We start from the raw sequence: 23,247 nt of genomic DNA on the forward strand, positions 1-23,247 counted from the left end.
AACACTCATCAGGCTGTGGAATGCATGCAAACCAGGGAAGAACTCCATGGTGAGCTAGTGCAAAAGAGGCAAAGAATTACATCTCATTGCTTGCGTTGCCGGTTGTATGTGATTGTCATCACTCTACCGTGCTGGCAGACTGACCCAGAGTAAACATCCATATGCTTTATTTCATGTAGCAATTTCTGAGATGGGGCTACACAATAAATCCGGCCACACAATGCAGTGTTAAATCAGGTCTATCAAGTACAACCGCACTCCAAACAAGAGTGTTCATCCCAGAATGCACCGCTTGGGCTCATGTGGCTTTATGCTAATGTGAGCCCAGTGTATGCTCTTATGCAGGCCAACCAATAGGATTAAGCCTTTTAGGATCTCTCCTTGCTCCAGGAGACTTTCCTAAACAGGAAAAAGCACTTAGACAGTAAGCAAGGCATCTCTCAGCAGGATAGAGACCAGACCTGTGCCTCAGGTTCCTCTACTCAAGTTGGTAGATTTTTATTTCACTGTACTTATCTTGCCTCAAAAAGGGAAAACAACCCATTCTGCAATATGTCTTAAATGAGGAAAACCATGATTTTCTGAAAAAAAATTTCTGAAAATAAAACCATGATATTTCCTGTCTTACATTATAAAACAATTTGCCGGTACCTTATTTAATCATAATAAAGCTGTTGAGAGTGATCTCTCCTCTCTCTCTCTCTCTCTCTCTCTCTCTCTCTCTCTCTCTTTGTGTGTGTGTGTCTGTGTGTCTGTGTGTGCATGTATGTGTATCTGTCTGTTTGCCTATGCCTCTTTCTCTTTCTCCTTCTCTGGAACTGAAAAACTATTATAAGTTCTAAGATTATGACTGACTATGCAAACTTAATGACTACAAAATGACAGGATAGGCATCAGAAAATTAGTTGTGGAACATGGCACATAATTATCCTAAATTGTTTCATGGGTTTTTGGAATACTCTATTAATTGCAAATTTTGCCATTAATTCTATTATAGCTTAACAATCACAGTTACATTTATCTATATTACTATTTGGAGTTAAATACTTTTACAAATTTAAGTGGTCAACACAATGCACTTCTGACAGAACAAATGTTGAACTGGGTGTAAGTCAAAAGTCATAGGACAAAAGTAATAAATCTGAACACTTGCTGAACACACATGAAAAAGGTTGGCATATTCATTAAATGGTAATTGAAAAACGTTATTCTGGGAAAAACTTTTTTTTTCCTTTTTTTTTGCTCTGATTCTGAGAATCATGTAGAAAAACCATTTTGATCAATATAAATGAGGATAGAATATGCCTATTCATATTTGATCTCAATGATGAATTGATAAACTTCTTTACACATATTTATGGCAATGTATTAGATTAAAAATTCAGCTGTACTTCAATGTATATTATTCATTACAGATGTAAACACTGAATGATTAATGGAATTTTGAAAGATAAATGTAATTCACAAAGAAATAGTGGGAAAATAAATATAGATAATAAAACTGAAATACTAAAAAGTTACTAAAGAATTTGTTTTTAATGAACTGAAAACAAATAGGAAACCCTATATAAAAGTCTCATTCTATTTTTTATGAATTGCTGGAGGATACTAAAATAACTCTGTCAGCAGATCAGGTCCCCATTGACTATAATCTATTTGAGTCCCAAAATATATTCTTGTTCTGTGGATAATAGGTAACCTCCTTGGTGCCATTTTTAGAACAGCCCCATTAGCAAACATTAGGCAGACAGCATGTGAACATTTTTCAGGATTGGCTGTAGCCAAGTGGGTTTCTTGCAGAAGCAGCAATCGTGAGCTGAGCACATGGGAGAGTGCCTATTGAAGCTCAAAATTTATACAAACCTCTGCTGCTTCAAGTCAAACTAAAATAAAGCAGCTCACAAATGGTCCTGTGGAGAACAGTAAAATTTCCACAAAGATTTGCTTTCCTCAGCCCAGGGCACACTTAGTGGAGCTCCAAATTTATAACATCTTTGGTTATAAAAGCAAGCAACAAAAACAAAGCAGCAAACTTATGTGTTAATAATAATAATCACAGAACAACCTTTTATTAATAATTAGTTTGTTGTAACAATTAGGCATTGGGAAAAAATAATCAGTCATCTATCTCATCTTTACTACAAAAGACTATTGCCCATCTATTGCTTTTTCTAATCATTTGACCAGCAAATCAAGGCATATCTATATGGCTTCCAACTACAAACTCAGACTTTTCTCATAAATAAATTCCCATAAGCTAATTTTACATGGAAGAACCAACCACTGAAGGTTAGTGGCACAGTTGTGGCTATGCACTGACCACTCACTGCCCTCCCTACTTTTTAGTTAAAAACCTGCTCAAAGAAAGTATCTCTCAGGTTACACAGTGGTTGCCAGGTCCCTGCTTACAGAAATTTGAGAAAAGAACATTTAATGTCCACCAAGGCTTCTACTGGCCACCTTCCAAGTGGGATGCCCATATGACCAAGTCCTTTCTTCATATGCACCAGAGAGCATGTCTGTGTGTTCTAGCGATACCTTGACCGGAATATTTCAGAGTGACTCTCACAGTCCTTCTAGACAGAACCATTCTGTAGTGGAAAGTAGAGATAACCCACACCCTCAAATTAAAGCTCAAAGCTATCAGCAATAGGAAGGCAAGGATATCACTTGCTTCATATGAGAACGTTCAAAGAGACCAGGTGGACTGATGTTTTAAAACAAGTCTTTTATATTTCCTTCAGTTATTCCAAATATTTACATAGTACTCATGAAAACAAACAAAACAAAGTTGGAATAGGTTTAATTGGGATCCTTTGTGATACTGCTTTGACCTAAGACTTCTGTTACTGTTAGTATTTTGAAGAAAATACAGTTGATTCATTCATTTTTTCATCCATTGATTTAGTCAATAAATAACGAAATGTCAGGCTTTATGCTACATATTAGTCTTAATGGTAGCAGTCTTTTAAAAATATGGTCCAAAGACTAACCCCATTTATTCACATGGACTCGCAGTTACGAAACTAGAGATAATAGTATACCTATTTTGTATGTAAAATGTTGGCTTTCTGCTCCTTAGACACACAGATCCCCACAACCCTTTGACAATTTGTAAATGTATATTCTCAAACACCAAGGATCCAGATACCAAGAAAATGCAAATGTGGCCAAATGTGAAGAGTGGGCATTCAAGGTCACCAAAATGGACAGTAAAAGACACTTTGAGGAAGCCGATGATGTATTAGCCCAGCAAGAAACCAGGGTGGGGAGATGCCTTATGGAATCAGCTACAAGAAAATACTAAGTAACCATCTCATACACAAGTTAGGCAAGAAGTTTTGCCTTCTTAAAACTCTTGGGAAGTTGACCAAATACATAACAATTGCCTTTTACAATAGACATTTTTCTTACATAATATGCCCTAATTCATTTAAGTGAAATGAAATAAGTCATATCCAAACTGATGCATCTTGAAACTGCTAAATCATCTGAGGCTGAGCAAAACGCTGGAAATTTAGAGATGTATATTATGTTGTGGGAAAATTATCTCCTCAAAATAGCAAGGAGAAAATTGGCAGCTTAGTCAAATAAACCAGAAGGAATGAATAATTTTACTCAGTAGCTTACAGACTAGAAGTTGCTGCAAAATAGACTGAAACATTGAGAGAAGTTTGTTTCAAGCATTGTGTACTTTGACGCTGTTTCTTTCTCTATCCTGTAAAGACCTATTGGTCCAGCCATATAGTGACACAGGGGGGAAAGATCAAGTAAAAATTAATTTATGTTAATAATACAGATTTTCCAGTGAGAAAGTGTGGCTCTTCCATGTACTGCCATCCATAGGGTCTATACCTTCATTCATTACATGAACAATGAAATCAATCAGTAGATATTTCTTGAGCACCTGATAAAATCTCAAGTAGCTGTGCTATAATCACTCAAAAAGTAGTGGAGTAAATTGAGAAATAAAACCCTAGCAACATACTAATAGTTTATAAATTATATTGCTCATATTATCACTTCTCCCTCTCTTCAACGGGACCATGATGGGGAAGCCCACAGAAACAGCTGATGTGACCTAATGGGAGCTCACTGGCTTTGGACTGACAGCTGGGGACCCGAATAGGACAGAAGTAGAGCCTCTGAATGTGGGTGACAGTTGTATGGCTGGAGCAGTCTTTGGGGGCCACTGGCAGTGGGACTGGTATTGAACCCTAGTGCATGAACTGCAGTTTTAGAGCTCACTCCCTCTGGAGGGATCCTTTGCTCAGCCTAGAAAAGAGGGGAAGGCATCTGTCCTGCTGCACTGGTCCTGCTTCCATGGTCCTGCCTCAAGGTGATTTGACAGACTTTGTTGACTCACCATGGGAGGCCACTCTGAGGAGTGGATAGGAATGGGGTGGGTGGAAGGTGAGGGGAGGAGGAAGGGAGGGAGAATGAACTGGGATGCAAAATTTTTAAAAAAGATTGTTTTAAAAAATAAAAAAACTATATTGTTGCTCTAAAATGATCCTCCCTCTACTAAGCCAACTAATGATACATACACTAATGAGCTGAATTTTTCTGTGTTATTCTTTTTCATCTACTGAGTATCACAAGACTCACCATCTGAATCCTCTCCACCAGAATCTCAAGTTCATTGCGTTTCTCACAGGGTGTTTTGTTCCCTATATAATAGTTGTTTTTCTACATTATCTTTATATTCCCATATTATTTCACCCAATATAGCATAAATTCTGTAAGAGCAAAGTAATTCTTTAAATATTTTCCCACAACATTCACCTGATCATATGTTAGAAATAAATATTGCTTATTAGATATATGAATGTGGATAAAACAGCTTATTTCAAGTCAAAGTTCAGAATAATACTTACTTGAGTTTGTTTTATGACATTTAAAATTTCAAAAATAACAAATTGTGGGTAACTTAATCTACTGTCAATCTAATTGATTTGGGCTTTGACAAATGTATTTCATACCATGTAAGAGTTTTGAAAGGCGCATTACGTTTCTGTGGCTTTGCTAAACTCAAGGCTAAGCAACATCTTGTTTATAGGTCAGATAGAATTTCAGTGGAAGATTTAATGTTTAGCTATGTGAACATTGAGATAAATTTCAGATATATCAGAAATGAGGTGGACTGGGTATGTGAGAGGAGACAGGAAGGAGGCCGTCATGGGGTTATAACTGAAGGGCAAAGATCTCTACTAGTTTCTGAGCATATATTTGGATGCAGTGTATTTGGCTTTAAATCTTGGCTCTGTTACATAGCAGCTGTGTGACTTTGGGCAAATCACTTAGACCTGTTGGTGCTTCAATTTCCTCATCTATAAAAAGGATTGCTGTGAAGATTATAGGAGAATATATATTATATATATAATGCTTAAAATACTCTCTGGTACACAGAAAATACAATGCAAGTGATGTTTTTATTGCTGGTGGAACAATATGAATTCTTTGTGTATGGGTGAATATAAAATAACCTAATATTTAATTGTACCTATCTCAGTGATGCCAGGAAAACTACCCTCCGACTAATCAGTTCTTGATATGTTTTATGCAATAAATTGTATCCATGTTAAAGAAGAGAGCAGATAGTGCATTAATTCAGACATTGTATCAGCATGCAGTGACACAGACATCTTAATTTTAACAGGTTGAGGTATATTCTAGTTTACTTTCACAAGTTAACAGATGAATAGAAATCTAAATACTGGGTTCTGTGTTCCAACTAACACTAGAGAGCTTGAAGTAGAGATAAAATGCCATCTTCTTTGGTTATGTTTAGGTAGAGGCAGCAAAATACATCTAGCTTTATGATGCCAGAGATACAGGGCTCAAATCCAAGCCAACTGTTTACTAAACATATATTCTACACAGCTACCAGGACGGCTTATGAAGGACACCTTCATCAACCACAAAAGTATGTGTATAATAACACAACTCATTTTGCTGTTTGTTGTCCAGATGAGACACGTTATTTATATGTATAGCAACTCACAAAAGGTGTTACAAACAGCCATCAAACTAAGAAATGACCATGGGGGTTAGAGAGATGGCTGCATGGTTAAAATTACTTCCTTCTTTTTCAGAGGACCCAGGTTCAGTCCCAGCACTCACACAATGGTGCACAACCTATATGTAAGTCCAGGCAGGGGATCTAATGCCTTCTCTGACCTCCTCAGGCACCAGGCACACATGTGCCACACACATATAAATGTAGGCCAAAGACTCATACACATAAAATCAATCTTTTATAAAAAAAACATGACATGGATAATTATCACCATCGTGGTGCTAATGCTGTTTTCTAAAATTGTATAGCTACATTTCACTACTTCTTCATTTATCATGTTATCTGTAAAAAGAGTATTTGGAAGAAACAAACAAATTTGATGTTAATCTAATCATCTATGATATATTTATAGCTATAACACACACTGCTCACTGTGTTACAATGATACATTCCCTTACTTCTTCCTTAAACATTAGCTAAAATATTGTTTCCTCCTGCACTGCTACGTTTATGGTATATTCATCTCTGAAGAAGGAAATAGCCTATCTTCAGTTAGGATGCTAATGCTAGTAGTTTTTCTCCACATGACACTACCAACAATTACCAAAATATGCATACTATTGCTCTAATAAGCTGCAAAGACTGACTGCTTTCTTTCCATCATCATCTAGATGCTGTCCCTTAATTCACAACATTTGCCTTTTAAGGATTAAGTTGCTCTCTCAGTTTAACTTTCTCTTATATAATTCTTCATTACCCTTTCTGCTTTTTTACAGTATTTTCTCAATTTCCATTGCAAATTCCCTGTTCAATATCTAGCCTCTTCAGTCTCTTCATACCTATGGAGGGAAAAGAAACCCATTCCCGGCATAACAATGCTGAAAATTTGTTCTATAAACATATACATAATGATAGCAGGTCCCCATTATGTAATTGAATATAAAACTTCTGCAGTATTTCTCCAGCATTTCTGCAGTTCTAAGGTAATAATAAAAAATCTGAGAGGAAGTTTACACTACTATCAGTGTGCTTGATTTATTGCAAATATCATAACATAGTTTATATTAATTACAAGTCATTCTCAAGACAAACAGCCTGACTCTCCCTGAACTAACACTGTGGATTTTAGTCTTTGGATCCTCAGTGACTGACTGTAATGGGTGCCTGATAACTCATTAGCTGAGATTCATATTCAGAAATTAGGAAGTCATGCCTGCATTAAAATAAAATAACAAAATTAACACAGGAAACAAGGCATAACATGAAAAATAATTCTGGTTTTCTTGCTATATAAGTTTAATGCATGTGCAATTTAAACAGTCACTCATGACCTAAAAAGTATTACCAATTACAGAGCATTTTGTACTAAAGATGCTATGAGTTTGGGGAGGTACTTAGCGAAATAAGATCTGAAGAATGTCACTAAGCTCGTGTCACAAACATGCCTACATGTCAAATGAAATGACAGTACTAAATTAGGTCCTTTCCAAGCTGCCAAGGTCAAAAAATTTTAAAAGAAGTTAAGATATGAAAGGAGTAAGAACAAAAGGGAAGATGGGTGCTCTATTTTGTGGCATTAAGTCTAACTATTTCAAGAACAGCATTTCAAAGAGGGGCTTTTGAACAGCATTTCTTTGAAGACGACCGAAGTTAAAATTTGAAACTGACCCATTTCGGCACCCTTTAGGAAAGGAATGAAGCTTGCCTGTTACCGACCACCAGAAAATCACTGCGTTTAGCACATCATAAGACTCTGATACTGGTAAAAGTGAAATGAGTAAAACGATCAAAAGTCACTTGGTTCTTTTTTTCCTTGTCCAGAATGGTTGTGTGGGGGTGTTATTTATTCAGCCTCTTTTCTAAGTGTCCTTTTCAGCCCTCTATTGCTGTCCGTTGGCTGACCCCAACAGCTGACAAATGTATCTCAGATTTGATCATTACACTGTATAAACATGAACTGGCATGTCGCGGTGTGGTACACAAATGTATACAATCGTATGGGTGGTCCTAAGGACAGGGATAAAGAGATAGCTCAGAACTTTAGAGCACATACTGTTCTTGCAGAGTACACAAGTTGAGATCCCAGCACCAAAGTCAGGCTGCTCACAATCATCCATAATCACAGCTGCAGTAGGACCGGGAGCCTCCAACCTCCGCAGTCACCTTCAGTCACATGCATATCCTCACACACTGATGGAGGAGGGTCATCTTTCTATCTGTTGCTTTCATTGGTTAATTAATTTAAAAAACTGCTTGGCCTCTAATAGGGTAAAATTAAGATAGACAGAGTAAACAGAACAAAATGCTGGGAAAAAAAAAAGCCGAGTCAGGACAGTCGCCATGATTCTCTCACTCCAGACAGACCCAAGTTAAAATCTTTCCTGATAAGCCAGCTCGTGGTGCTACACAAAATATTAAAAATGGGTTAGAACAAAATGTAAGAGCTAGCCAAAAAGAGGCTAAAACTAATGGGCCAGGCAATGTTTAAAAGAATACAATTTCTGTGTAATTATTTTGGGTGTAAAGCCATGCGGGCGGCCGGGTGCCAGGGACGCAGCCCCGCCGCTCATATTTCAACAACACACAAATACACAAAATTTAAAAAATAATAGGAAAGTAAATCTTAAAGAAGTAAATGTTTAAAAAACTAAGAAGGACAAAAGGAAGGTGAAGAATAAGTTTCTATTGTCTTGGAAGCTTTCAGTGGTAATGCTGAAACTCACTTCTGCCTTATGGTCTCATTCCTAGTAAAACAAATTTTGTATAAAAGACACAGGTTGAAAATCTGTGATGAATACATTGGTTTCTTTTCTTAGAAACATCAATTCATATGGTTGGTTCACAACCAATCAATGAACAACTACAACTTTTAAAATCTATACATGAACTACTTTGGAAAATACAAAAAAAATACTCTATTTCATAAATGAGTTTACATCTACCAATGTAAACAACAATTATAAGGAACCAACTGAAGAAAAGTTCCACAGACCACTATAAAGTGGTAAATGAGATCCTCCGGGCTTTAAACATTGAAAGTGCTTATGAAATTTAAGGAGGAACTGTTCATGGGTGTGGTCCAGTGGATCACAAATACATGAAGACAAAACAATTTTAACTAGTCATGAAATTGAGAGGAATTTGTTGGAAGGAAGAACAGGTTCTGTATGAGTAGGAAGGTGATGAGAGATGGTAAAAGGGAAAATATCAAAATGCATTAAATATATTGCAAAAGTGTCAAAGAATGATAAACATTTTAAAATTATGAACAAAAGATTTACATAACATGGGCTTATCAGTACCTATGCCTTTTCCTGTATGTTCATGTTCTCTCTATATAAAACTTTTTGTTTTAAAGCCCCTTAGGAGTGAGTTCATGTGATAATTGTCTTTCTGTGTCTGGGTTACCTCATTCAAAATGTTGTTTTCTAGCTCCACCCATTTGCCTGCAAAATTCAAGGTGTCATTATTTTTTTCTACTGTGCAGTACTCCATTGTGTAAATGTGCCACATTTTCCTTACATCCCACAAATCACAAACCCAAAGAACCTAGACAAAATGAGAACACTAAGAGAGACATATATAGATCTAATCTACATGGGAAGTAGCAAAAGACAAGATCTGAGTAAATTGGGAGCATGGGGACCTTGGGAGAGGGTTGAAGCAGAGGGGAGAGGCAGGGAGGGGAGGAGAAAAAAATGTAGAGCTTAACAAAAATTAATAAATATATTTGTATATATGTACATACCTACATTGTAATGCCTATATTTTACTTAATAAATGCTACATGGAGAGTTTTACAAAGCAAGGTCTCACAAAAGCGCATTTGAAGCAATTTCAATACTGGGCTTACCATATTGGCTATGTCTTATCATGACCATGTAACTTAGTTGCTGAAAATCTCTCTTTCTTTTTGTAAAATAGCTCATGTGAGCTTTCACTGATGTAGCACATGTCAAGTACATCACATAAGACTTCACTTAAAAGCATAGTTAGTGTTAGCTAGTGTTATTACATCACTGGTCAGTTTTTCAGAAGATATAACATGTCCACCTTAGTACAACATTTCTGGATGAAAATGACTAAAGAATATAGTCAAATAACTCTTAAGAAAACACAAGCATACACGTGTCTATGCGTCTATGTATGTGCATGTGAGTCCAGATGCCCAAAGGGGTCAGATGAGGGAATAGATTCCCTGGATCTGGAGTTACAGGCAAATACAAACTGCCTGATATGGATGCTAGGAACTGACCTGAGATGCTCTGGAGGAGTTGTGCATGCTTTTAACCTCTAGTTCATATGTCCACCCCCTGATTTTAACATGTATATATAACATTGTTTAAAAGTTTTTCTGGTTTTAACTCTGTACTTATTTATCTTTTAAATCATTCTATTCACCAAAATTGTCTGTATCCATGAGAACATGGATATGCTAAAAAGAAGCAATAAGAACAAAATCATAAGGATGGTGTCCTGCTCACTTATTAGAATAGAGTCCAGGGCAAAATTAAGATAATGATGCGCCGAAACAGAACAGAAGTTTTGTGCCTCTTAAAATATCCAAAGGTATACTTGAGCTACTGACAGCCACTCTCACATTCCAGCAATTGGCTTTTTCATGAATATTCCATTAAGCCATAATCTTTTCAATTCTCAGAGAACAGAAATAGTCACCATAAGCCTCCACCTAGCCACTAACAGTCTATAGGTCAAATAAAGCAAATCACGAGTGAACTCCTAAAAGACCTTTGAACTTCATTCCATTAAGCTTAAGGTACTTTACAAATGAAGTGCTCAAACACATTTTAATCCAAGTCAGTATCACTCAAAATAGTAATTGGTGGTATATTTTAGGACACATATTTGAATAAACAAGTTTTGGTTGTCTGATTAAAATCTCTACTGACACTCCAAACCCTGGATACTTAGAATATTTCATTTCAGGAGTAAGAAACAAATTTTGTTGTTAATACATTCTCTCTATTTTTGTATTTTCTCCTCCCTATTCATCTGTCTCCCAATTTATTTCCCTTTTAATGTACTCCCAACCTATGAAGTCGTACTTGTCACTGAGGCCACACAGGAAGCTGAACTCAAACTTGCACTAAATCACTTGTCACTGTCTTTAGAACATGGGTAGTTGGAAGTAAATTGCCAGGAAGACCGAAGTCGTTGCCCAGGCACTAGTTATAGAGGACATAAAGCACATGATGAATTCTTGGATTACTTTTATTTTCAAATCATCCTTAAGGCTGAAAGGGTAGGGCTCTTTGTCATTTTGGAAATACATTTCTTCTCACTTCCTAGATAAGTCACAAGCACACAACATGTGTACTGTGCTGCAGAGAAGTTTCCAAATCACAGTTTAGCCTAAAAGATGAGTTCAGCCAAGCTTTACTGGCAATAACAACTTCTGTGGTCAAGAGAATATTTCAGAGAGCAAATGGTAGATTATCAGTTATCTGCTCATCCTTGGAAATTCGATATAATTTTATTCCCAGTATCTTGTACTTTAACATATTTATAATATTTCATCATTATATCTGTGCAAGAAATCTCATTAGGGCAAAGAAAAAAGAATCAACTAATTGTAAGTGGAATTTTTTGAGATAGGATATTATAATACAGCCCATGTTCACCTCAGACTTGTGATTTTGGGTGAATTCTCAAGATACATTAATTGTAGGTATATAGCATTAAATCTGGTTTGCATGAGATACATTTCAAAAGCTAGAACCTTTAGAATAAAGTGGAGTTAGGGTGAACTAATGCTTATATCAGACATTTATTGTATTTTATAATTTCAATATTATTAAGATAATGTTGAAATAAATTGTTTGAAGCCTTAAAAACATGACTTATAGCTTCCAGAGTGATGCACCATCTGTTGTTGAAGTTCACGGGATATCTGCCCCATTCTGAATGGAGGCAGAGGAGGAGTGGATGGGGAAGGGGGAAAATGGAAGTGAGGAGGGAACAGAAGAAGAAACAGAAGGGAAAACCGTGGTTATTATGTAAAATAAATGAAAAATGTTAATTAAATAAAATGAAGTTAAAAAAGTAGACAAGGATGATTTTTACCAGCTGAAAGCTTTAAGAAAGTTAATATTGATAGAAAAAAATACAATTTGAAGTTTCTAAAAGAGGCCTATGAGTCTAGCTCGGTAATAGTACTTACCTAGTAAGCAGAAGGCCTAGATTCAGTGCTCAGATCAGGGGAAAGAAGGAAGGGAAGGAGATAGGAGGAGGAGGGAGGAACGAAGTGAAAGGAAGGAAGGAAAAGGAGAGGGCAGCTGGAACTAAAAGCGTTGACTCTAATGTACAAAAAATGTCAAAAGAAAAATTAGTGCAATCTGCCAATATTTATGAAACAAGTTTGTACATATTTCAAAAATTGTGAGGACTATAGGGACATAATAGTGGTTTAACTCAGGAGGCAGTAGGCAAGCAGATCTCCGTGAGTTTGAGGCCAGCCTGGGCTACAGAGCGAGTTTCAGGACTGTCTCCACAGCTACTGAGAAACCCTGTCTAGAAAAACTATAAAAACAAAACAAACAAAACACAAAAAACTTTGTTGCTAAAGATAATAACTTTGAATATAAAATTATAATTTAGTTATAGATTAATTATAAATCATAAATCAGGTGACAATAAAATATCACTCAAATCAATATTTCTGAAGACTTGCAATAAAATAATTAGCAGGGTTAAACTAAAAAAAATCTTATCTAGAAATTTTAAAATTATCTCTATATTCTTATCCCAATGTTACTCCAGAATACATAGCAAATAATTCTGATAATATTTTCTCAAATTATGAATCATAGAATTCTCTATACAGAAGAGATCTGAATTCAGCAAGAAAAATTTTATTCTTAAATAAAAAAGCAAAAGAAACTTTATAAAAAGCATGAAAATAAACTAATATTAAGTATACTCAAGTATCTTGAAAAGTGTAACAAATGTAACCTGCAGAAAGACATAATTAATTTAACTCATAAATCAATCACCATAAAATAATAAGTGGTAAAATAGACACAAGATTCAGTGACTGAAAAGTTGCGGGAAATAGATCATGTAGTTTCAATGTGGCAAAGCAAAAGAATAGAACAACAAAAGACAAGCTGTGAATTTACCCATGGAAAATGGGAAAGAGTAAAGTTTGAGCAGTAACTTTTAAAAATGAAAACACTATGCAAAACATATTCTAAGCATTTTGAAAATCTCAACGAATTAACTTAGAAGAAAATTTTAACTATTTAAACTACTTGATGAAATGCATTCATTTCCTTAGCTACTCTTGTAGCATTTGGAGACTGTGGGAGCAGAACCGAGACTGAAGACATGGAAAGGGTTAAATCTTTCAGGGTAGACTTCCAATCTTTAAAGGCTTCCCGACCCTTCATGGCAGCCCCATTTAACACTCCAGATGTGTCATTACTTAAATTATATTAAAAGAAAATTAAATTAATTAAAAGAAAACTGCCTCTTCTCCCTTCCTGCATAGAAATAGATACAGTTTCCATAGTGTAGGACTTTTAAAAATATACATTATTGATTCTTAGCTTCTGTGCAATGTTTGGCCCATAGTTGTTATTAAATATATATAATATATTGAATGAAAAAATGAATAAAGGAAGGATGAGATACAAGTTACTAGAAAGAAAACAAGTTGATTTCTATTACAATTTGGGTAAATGCAGACCAAGCAGTTTTACAGAGTCATTCATGGAAATTACAGTTGGTTAGGGTACAAAACCACAGGGATCTGTGTATATAAACAAAAAAGAAGATGAACAAAAGGAAATGAAAGAGTCTTAGGGACATAGCAGAAGAGTGGAAGAGGAAAATGAAAAAAAGGGGGCTGAAAATATCTGCCTTCTTGATTATCCATGTTCTTGTACATTTCACTGCTTTTACACAAGAAAAGTCCATGTGGAAAAGGGCTTAATTTTTCTAAAAAAAAAAAAAAATCTTTGATATTTCATATAAAAGACAGTTGTTTTATTATGTTTTCTACATTCTTTTACATATGTCATTTAAAGAATGAATTATTCATTTGGATGTACACCAGTTATAATTATGGATTGTGTTTGTCTCTAAGATTATTTTCTTCTTTACTACAAGGGAGCCGTCTGATAGGAAATGCAGGGCTATGTTAGGAACTATCGTTTTATTCTGGTCAATGAATTCTATAAATGTGATCTTTGCAGCTCTCTCAACACCATTAGCAGCTGCCTCTTATCAGTATATGTTCCATTATAACCATTTCTGTGGAAAAAAAATACCCTTAATACTGAAAGGAACAAAAAAATAGCCTTCTGTCATGTATCAATGTCATGTATAGATTATTTAGCATTTAAGTCAATATACAGTGCTTTAAAATATCAATATGTTAGGAAGAAGGGTTATAGTTTAGGGTAGTGGCTGGTAGGCATGGGAATATGAAGAAAGATAATTGATATTAATGTCCTTTCAAAAAAAGTCAGATAGAAGCCTACTACTGTAGAAGAGTCCTAAAATACGTACATATACATATGTAAAAAGAATTTAAATAGAGTTACTCTATAATGGGTTGACAAAGCCTCCACAAGACACCACAAGTTAACAATTGAGTTTATTGTCATAAAGGTTATCTCTTACAGAGTTCATGACCAATGAGGTCTTATAGACTCTCAAACATTATGATAACTAAGAAAAAATATGTTCATCAGATTTCCCACCTATGAACTCTTAGAGTTACAATGATGACTGGCAATGGCAAAATATGCCAATTCCCTCAACAGTGACTTAATATGGGAATAACCAACAACTTTCTTATTAGCTTTAAGACCCAGTCACAAGATGAAAAGCATCCATACTTGGCACTTGTATTGGGGACAAGAACATGTAACTAGATAGGTCATAAAACCTATATTCTGCTAAATGTCTACAGTGTTAAACAGACTCCTTAAGACTTGTTAAATACACAGTGCATCTTTCAACCTTCATCAGACTGATGGTGATTAACACTGAGAGACACAACTAACCAAGCTGCAGAGGATAATGGAATGCTCAGCCCTAAATGAATATCTATATCAACACCCCTTCTTTCCAAGACCCAGGGACCATTCTGCCTAAGGAAATGGAAAGAATGTAAAAGCATGAGGTGATGAATGACTACAAGGAAACACTCTCTCCTGGATGCAGCAATACAAGTTTTACATATGAACTCCCAAGTTCAAATTGGGCCAAATCCCAGCAAGGCAACTGAAAGTCTCAGGGAGAGGAAGAGTTGGTTTTGTTTTTTAAATGTATGCCCTGGTAAGTAGATCAAGTTCCAAGGCCACACTTCAAAGAATACATAAACAACCCAAATTGTACAGAATGGTTTAAAAAAAAAAAAGGATTCAAAGTTGGGTGGGTAGGGAGTCAGTTGTACCTAGGAGAAGTTAGAATGGGAGTAAATATCAAAACACATTATATTATACTCTCAAATAACTAAACAATTACAAAACTAAAATATCAATGCACATTTTATCATTTTATATTTTCCTATACTTCTGCCATTCTTACAAAATGTCATTGATAAATTCAAATCCTCTGTTTTCCACTTACAACAAAAATTTGACTAAGGAGCTAAAACCTAGAAGGAAGGAGATGAAGTCAAATACCTGGAGAGACGTTTCTGGGTGATTTTCTCTCAACACTGGGGCAGGTGGAATTTCTGGAGGAGGCTTCGATGTTTTCTTTTTGGCTTTCTGCATTTGAATGTTGGTGAAATAGTTGACAGCAGCAAACTCAATAAGAGCCGAAAACACAAAAGCAAAGCAGACAGCTATGAACCAATCCATGGCAGTCGCATAGGATACTTTGGGCAACGAATGTCGGGCACTGATGCTTAGGGTGGTCATCGTGAGGACTGTGGTTATCCCTTCAGTGCAAAAGAGCAAAAAGATACAGCATTTTACTGCAATTTCTATAAAAGGACAACTAACCCAAAAGGAAAAGGTGCAATGAAGTTTACAAAGTTACTACTGTGTGAAACCCACCACCTTTGATAGAGGGTTTAATCCTTCTGCTTCAGTGAAATCAGCACAGGTTTTGGAGTAAGAAAGAGATATGCTCAGTTCTGGCTCCTGTAATCAACAGCTCAGTGTGACTTGGTTCAAGATTGAAAAGCTCACTGGGACTTTTCTGTACATTCTAAGACTACTATAAAAATACAAATATGTAAAGCATATATTGGTTCTGTATTGGAAGCTGAAACAATAACCCGAGGAATCAATATACAGACCTCTCAAAAAGGAAGATTAATTGAAACAGTGACTCTCAGACAGGAATGGGAAGTCAGACAGGAATGCTTTCTAAATGGAAGCATGAATATACTAGGAAAACAAGGCCCATTACCACTGATACTTATTGTCTGAAAAATCACAAGTCATCTATAAATTCTTATTAAATGACTATAACATACTGAATAAAATTAATACATTCATTGTTTATCAAAACTACAAATACAGTCTGACTAAAGGTACTTCTGGAACAATTTGGCCCTTGAAATGTGGGCATCTGGCACACATCATTGTACAACTTGAAGCAGAATACTTGGTACAACAATAGGGCCCTTCTTCCATCAATCCTTTTCTGAAGTAACATTTCTAGGAAAAGTGCCTTTTTAACCTAGAGAGAAAGTTGGCCTCCATTCTTTGAAAAATGCTACTTGTCACTAGAACTACAGAACAAAATTTGAAGGTATTAACATTTGCACAATTTTCTCTATTTACATTTATGTATATTTATCTGATTAGTATTATCTAGGTTATTCTGGCAATTGCTGGAGGATTTACTATACCCATTTGTACTCATTCAACATAACTCCTAGAATAGGTCTTGAAGCCGATACATATCTGTGGATGATGGTGATGGTGGTAGCATAAATGTTGGTGATGAGGACAATGATGAAGGTATCTTAACTTTATATGTCAATCAATGCCAATCCCCAGCTTAAAGGCAATTAATCCCTGCTCAATGGAAAATGTAGGAAATTTTGCAACACTAAAGGAATAATCATACTTTTATTTGAAGAAAGAATAATACTGTACCTTCAACTTAGACTCTGATTATACTATCCCTTTGTACTATCCCTTTACTGTTACACATATGTGAATGTAGAGAGGAGTGTAAGAGTAGCCTAAGATCGTTCCTAAGACCAAAAGCAATGATTTCAATATGCAAGCTGATGTCTATTCATGTTTAAGGATTAGGAATATTGGAATAATTAGCAAACTTAGAATTAGAGAAATTTCAAGATAGAAGGCCTTTGGAAAAAAATCAAACACCCTGCTTCCAGTTTGATAAGAGTCACCACGCACCATGTTAATTATTGCTTCAAGGATCACCAGTCATGTAGTGCCAGATGCATCATAAATGTTCAATTAAAAAAACAGTTTGGTTATGTCCAACCTTCGTTCTCCAGTTCCAATCCCTCCCTAAGCTATCAGTTCCTAGAAGATAAAAATTTGGAGTATCTTTATCATGTGAGCTATAAACTTTTAGAGAACATTCTAAAACTGTATATCAAAATGTATTACATGAGTTGTTTAATAATTTTAGGCATTTTCTTAGTCTAAAGTAAAGTTTTGAGATGCTATTGTGTGTGTGTGTGTTGTCAGGGTTTCTGTTCTGCCAGGTCCCCGCAATCGTTAAGTCCCAAAGAAATCACACAGAGGTCTACATTACTTATAAACTGATTGGCCCATTAGCTCAGGCTTCTTATTAACTCTTATAACTTATATTAGCCCATTATTGTTGTCTATGTTAGCCATGTAGTTTGGTACCTTTTTTTCGGCAAGGCAGTCACATCTTGCTTCTTCTTGTGGTTGGATCAGGACTACAGAAAGCAGAATCCTCTTCCCAAAATTCCCCTGTTCTTGTTGTCCTGCCTATACTTCCTGCCTGGCTACTGGCCAATCAGCATTTATTTAAAATATAATTGACAGAATACAGACCATTGTCCCACATCATGTATGGGTATGTATATACACACACACACACACATATATGAATATTATGATGTGTTGCAGGTGGCCTGAGGCCACAAAGCTCATTGGATCCCCTGGAGCTTGAATGGAAAGCCAAGATAAGCCTATTTATGTGGATGCTGGAACTATGTGGGTCCAGTAGTAGAGCAGAAAGTACTCTTAACCCCTAAGTCAACTCTTCAGGACCCCAAAGTAGATTTTTACAAACCTTATTCCATTAAATAGGTATATTACTTGCATGTCTACACCAATGGCACATTGACCCATAGTGAATTTATCAGGCTTTTTCTTGAAACATTTAGGCCTCATTTTTAATGTCAGTGAAAAGGCACAATTCTCCCCAAAAATATGAAACAAACAAATAAATAAATAAATACTAAGGTAAATTCAGAAACTTTAGCTACAAAGTTTGAAGATGAATTACATTTCCTCTTGCTCATAACAATTTATCTATAATAGATTATTAAGAATTCAAAATATTTCACAAGTTCTACAATGCCTAAGCAGTGGGCTTCTTCTAATGCCTCAGAAATGATTCTGGAAGCACTAGCAGTGAAAAGCTAAGAGTGTGTTCTAAATGAGAATACTAGCCAGTGCTCAGAAAAGTCTCCAGAGACCATACTGTGCTAACAAAAGAAAAAAAGAGGAACCTCAAATTCGAATAAAGGAGCTCATGAGTCCCCTTACTACTGTAAACTTTGTTCTTGTTTCCGGTGGTTGAATAATTTTTGCTGCCAATAAATTTTTCCTGTCTTCCTCTAGCCCATTGTCATGTGAAAAACATAATTTCTAGGTGATATTCAACAAACAAAATACTAAAGTCATTACTGAGTTATACATTGAGTAATGAAATTCAGTTGTTTAGAATCAGGTTGATGGCTTACCTTAAATCACACTGCTTATACCAACATAAAAGAATGGTACATATGGCTGGTTTAAAATTTGTCATCTGTTTAGGCATTAAAAGTTCTCTGTCTTGTGTTCAAATTTGAAGAAAGCAATAGGAATGGAGGCATATATTTATTCCCTTTGATTTCAGGTATATCGCTTGGCAGAATAAACACTGATTGAACAGGAAACAAAAGCTATCTCTTTCTATAAGAATCTTACCCTGAATACATTTCAAAGAGCTAATTATTTTTGTGTGTTCAAGTATTGTTGCCAGTCCGTGCATTTAGACTGCTGAATATGCAGCATATTAGCTGGCCCAGGAGCGGAGAGAGGAAATGAAAGAGCAGGCTAAGACTGTACACAAGAGTGAATTTTTGGCTGGCCATTCCTAGAAAATGAAATAGCAATGATTTCAATATGCCAGCTGGCATCCACTTGCGTTTAATGTTTAACCATACTGAAATAATTTAAAAAAAAAAAAACCTTAGAGTCAGACAAATTTCAGGATAGAAGGCCTTTGGAAAGAATTCCACATATCCTGCTTCTCAGACTTGAGTTGCTTCAGGGTTTTACTCACCTTGGTGTTATCTGTGACCCAGCATACTGTGCCTCCGTGAGTGGAAGAGGGGATAATAGCTGAGGAAGAGTAGTATTTGCCTAGAGTTCAAATTCACCTACATCTCAAATGGAGTAAATAACCAATGACCTCAACCATGTTGGGATTTACTTCCCTAAAGAAAATGATATTCTAGACCCTTGATGATCAGTCTAATAATTACAATTGTGAAATAGCCTTCTTTTTTTGAAGATTTAATTATAGCTGTGATTTCTCTCAGTGATCAAAACTAATATTGATCTAGGCATACATAGGCAGGCAGATCTCATATTCTAGATGAAAAAATTCCTACTGACAAAGTGTTCTCAAGCAAAGTTCCAAAATTCTTTGCAAGCCCCTTCCCGGCTCCTACATATCATAGCTGCTGTGAGAATGGCAGGACTAAATTCTCAATGTTATAAATACCGTCTGGGCTGTACCACTTATAATAACATGGCTTGATAAAAGTTTTTAATATCTCTGTACTGTTTCCCTTATCTATAAAAATTGAGAATGCCTATCTTGCTGAACTTTTGTGAATGTTAAGGGATAGGAATGCTGGGATTAGGAATGCTAGCATTTTGCTAAACTACTTGATTTCCTTGCACTGTCTTGTTTGTATAAGAACCGTTAGTTGAAATCAGCTGGGATGGATGTTACACCTTCCCATACTATTGAATATTTATCTTATCCATGGACAAGTAAGTTCATCAACAATAATAAAATTATGTGCTAAGGATTTTTTCAACTGTTTTACTCAGAATAATGCATTCAATCCTCCTAACAATCCTAAGAGATAAAGCAATTCAACTTGTTTTCTCATGTGGGTTAACAGATACGTATCTCACTGAACACTATATATATGGTAAGTATGTGTGTATATATATATATATATACATTTTATATTTATAATATAAGTATATATGTATATGGAGAGAGAGAGAAAGAGCGCGCGCGTACTGGGTCAAAACCAACATCTGTACTTGTAATATCATCTTTTCTTCATAGATATCTGTATTAAGCCACTATTTTCTGGTAAACTTATCAAGGACAGAAAAACGTGATATGTATTCAAGTGAATTTGTTACTAAATATTAATAAAAATAGAAGATTCAAGATTCAAAAGATTTTAATGATCTTAGATCTAGAAATCTTAATATTTGTGTGTGAATATGGTGTGATGGGTGTCTATGCATGTGCTCATGTGCGTGTCCTCACATGCGCTTTCTCATGGATGCCAAGGAAAATGCCAGGCCTCTTTCCAACCACCTTAATTTCTGTGGAAGGGTCAGCCACTGAGCCTGGATCTCACCATTTTGGCTACCCTATCTTGCCAGTGAGCTTCAAGGATCTGGTTTTCTGCTCAACCATCCTCGTCAGTGCAGGGGTTACAGATTCTTTCCACTGTCCATAGCTTTTACATGGCTGCTAAGGATCCAAGCTCAGGGAGCCATGCTTACATGGCAAGCAGTTCACCAACACAACCATTTCCCCTCATTCTTGATTATGCTAGAACAAGGTAAAAGACTTGCATATAATTCTCAGCCTCAGCAGCTCCCTCTTGTCAGACTGCCTCAGAACATAATGTGGTAAGACTCCAAAATCTTTATGAGTGCTATATAAGAAAAGGAATGCCAAGTACTTCAAACTATATGGGGGTACATACCAGAAAAACATTTTCTCCAAAACTAAGGAAACCAAGAATAAAATTAATCTCTTTGCTAGGTATGTATGGGAGGGAGTATAGATTATACAATCAGTTTCCTGTATTAATCACTCTTTAAACCCTCATAAGGTCTTAGGGTATTTCAAGCCCCTACTTATGTAAAGGTCCCTGAATGAGAATTTCACCTATATTTATTTTCTGCATGATGAATGATTGTGAGTTTCTACATTGTCCACTGCACCACGTAATCACTCTGATGAGGTGTGAGAGCTGCGCTCATCTAAGGGTTTGAATATACAAATTCAGAGGCAGTTTAACACTACAATCACTTGGTGTGATAATAATGGTAATAGATTCACTTCTGGGATTTTTTTTCCCATGGAGCAGGCCTCAAATGCAATCAGAAAGTGGTTTGTTGCCCCCACAACACTCATGCCAGTATTATATCCAAGGGAATATGTTGCCATGCTGGTCAGTTTTGTAGTTTACATGGTTTACAGCTGGATAGACTGCCAATGACTTTACAAAGCACCCTCCAGTACTGTGAAAGCTAGCCAGCAGGGAGGCAACCTCCTGGTCAGTACCAACTTGATTTCTCCATGTCTCATGACTAAAGTATGCTCTGCCTTTAGCAATAGGGTCTTGATATCAGGTTTTGGTTAGCAACTAGAAGCCTGTATTATTTGGGTGGAGGGAGTATCTGAAACATACCTAGCCTACAAATTGAGTGGTGGCATCCCACATGGGGCAGAGAAGTTTTTATTTGATAAGTAATGGCTTCTGCCTTTTGAAGGAGCATTAACCTCTGTGTAGGTTAATGACTATTAAATGGGATTATATGAAGATAGATAGACAGACAGACAGACAGACAGACAGACAGACAGATAGATGAATGGATAAATAGATGAATAGGTGATTGATAGGAAATATAAAGTAGTAGGTTAAGTGCTTGAGTACTGGTCTAAAATGGTATCTCTGGACATGAGGGCTGATACACTCAAAAACTCAGAGAAATTATGGTTAATTGCGTGGGACCTGTACAAGATCAAGTAGATAACATTCTAATGGGAACAGGAATGATAAAGAGCCCACTTTCTAACTGAGGTTCATTAAGAGTTGATGGGTCCTTGGGGAGAGAAAGTCAGTTTTCTTTAAGGGTATGGCCCCTATTAGGTCTACCATACTCCAGTGGAAACCCCACATGCATAAGGATATCAGTAGTACAGGTTGGACTGTGTAGATTATTAGTCATAAAAAGAAAGTGAACATAAATTTGAGAGAGAAAAAAAGTTGGAGGATGGATCTGGGAGGAGTTAGATGGAAGATTGGGAAATGGTGAATAGTATCAAAAGATACCATTCTATTTTAAAAACTAATAAAATGCTTTTAAAATCTTCACCAGTTTTGAAGGGTAAGTATATTAACTCAATTAATGGATGGAAAAAATAAGTGACATATCTGAATTTTAAATCCTAACCTTTCAATATTAGTATCTAATCCTTGGATATATTTTCCATATTTCATTTTCACATATATATTTAGCAGATAACATTTGTTCCACCATTTCAATGTGCAGTTATTTAATTAAACTTTCATAACTTTATGAAGTAGCTTGAACCATCATTCCTAACTCTCTGCCTTAGATCAAACCCTACCTCTAATACTAGCTCTCTGTATGAGTTTCGACTATGATTCAAATACCTTTAGAATTACAGAGACACTATTTATATGTGAAAGAAATACCTTTGTAGGAGTATTTCCTATTTGTTGAAGACACCAAGACACTCTTATCTGAAGATGGGGAGTGCTGTGGTTTGAATCCCAATGTTCTCAGAGGGTAATGTTTTCAATTCTCTATCGGCAGCTCATGACACTACAGTGAAGGTTGTAAAACCATTCAGAGCAAGGCCTTCCTGACAGACGTATCTCATTAGATGGCTCTGGAGGTTACTCCAGTCCTAGCAACAGCTTATGCTCTCTACTTCCTCCCCACAACCCTGACAGCAGGTGTGTCTGATGCTCCTTCCAGGGCCAGTGCTGCTACTGTCTG

The 23,247-nt window shown here is 36.0% G+C and overlaps 1 protein-coding gene across 3 annotated transcripts in view; it reads right to left on the reverse strand.

Annotated features, from left to right (window-relative positions):
• The window catches only part of Gabra4 (gamma-aminobutyric acid type A receptor subunit alpha4), a 76,990-nt gene that overhangs the window by 29,283 nt on the left and 24,460 nt on the right, over window positions 1-23,247 (reverse strand). For 2 of the 3 annotated variants that reach the window (XM_057772166.1, XM_057772165.1), the window contains one exon: window positions 15,676-15,935. The exons of the other annotated variant lie outside the window; for it this stretch is intronic. In XM_057772166.1, coding sequence (XP_057628149.1) covers window positions 15,676-15,935 — 260 coding nt within the window. The remainder of the gene's footprint in view (window positions 1-15,675; window positions 15,936-23,247) is intronic. 3 annotated transcript variants of the gene reach the window in all.

Source organism: Chionomys nivalis, chromosome 6 (assembly GCF_950005125.1).
Source record: "Chionomys nivalis chromosome 6, mChiNiv1.1, whole genome shotgun sequence".
Taxonomy (NCBI): domain Eukaryota; kingdom Metazoa; phylum Chordata; class Mammalia; order Rodentia; family Cricetidae; genus Chionomys; species Chionomys nivalis.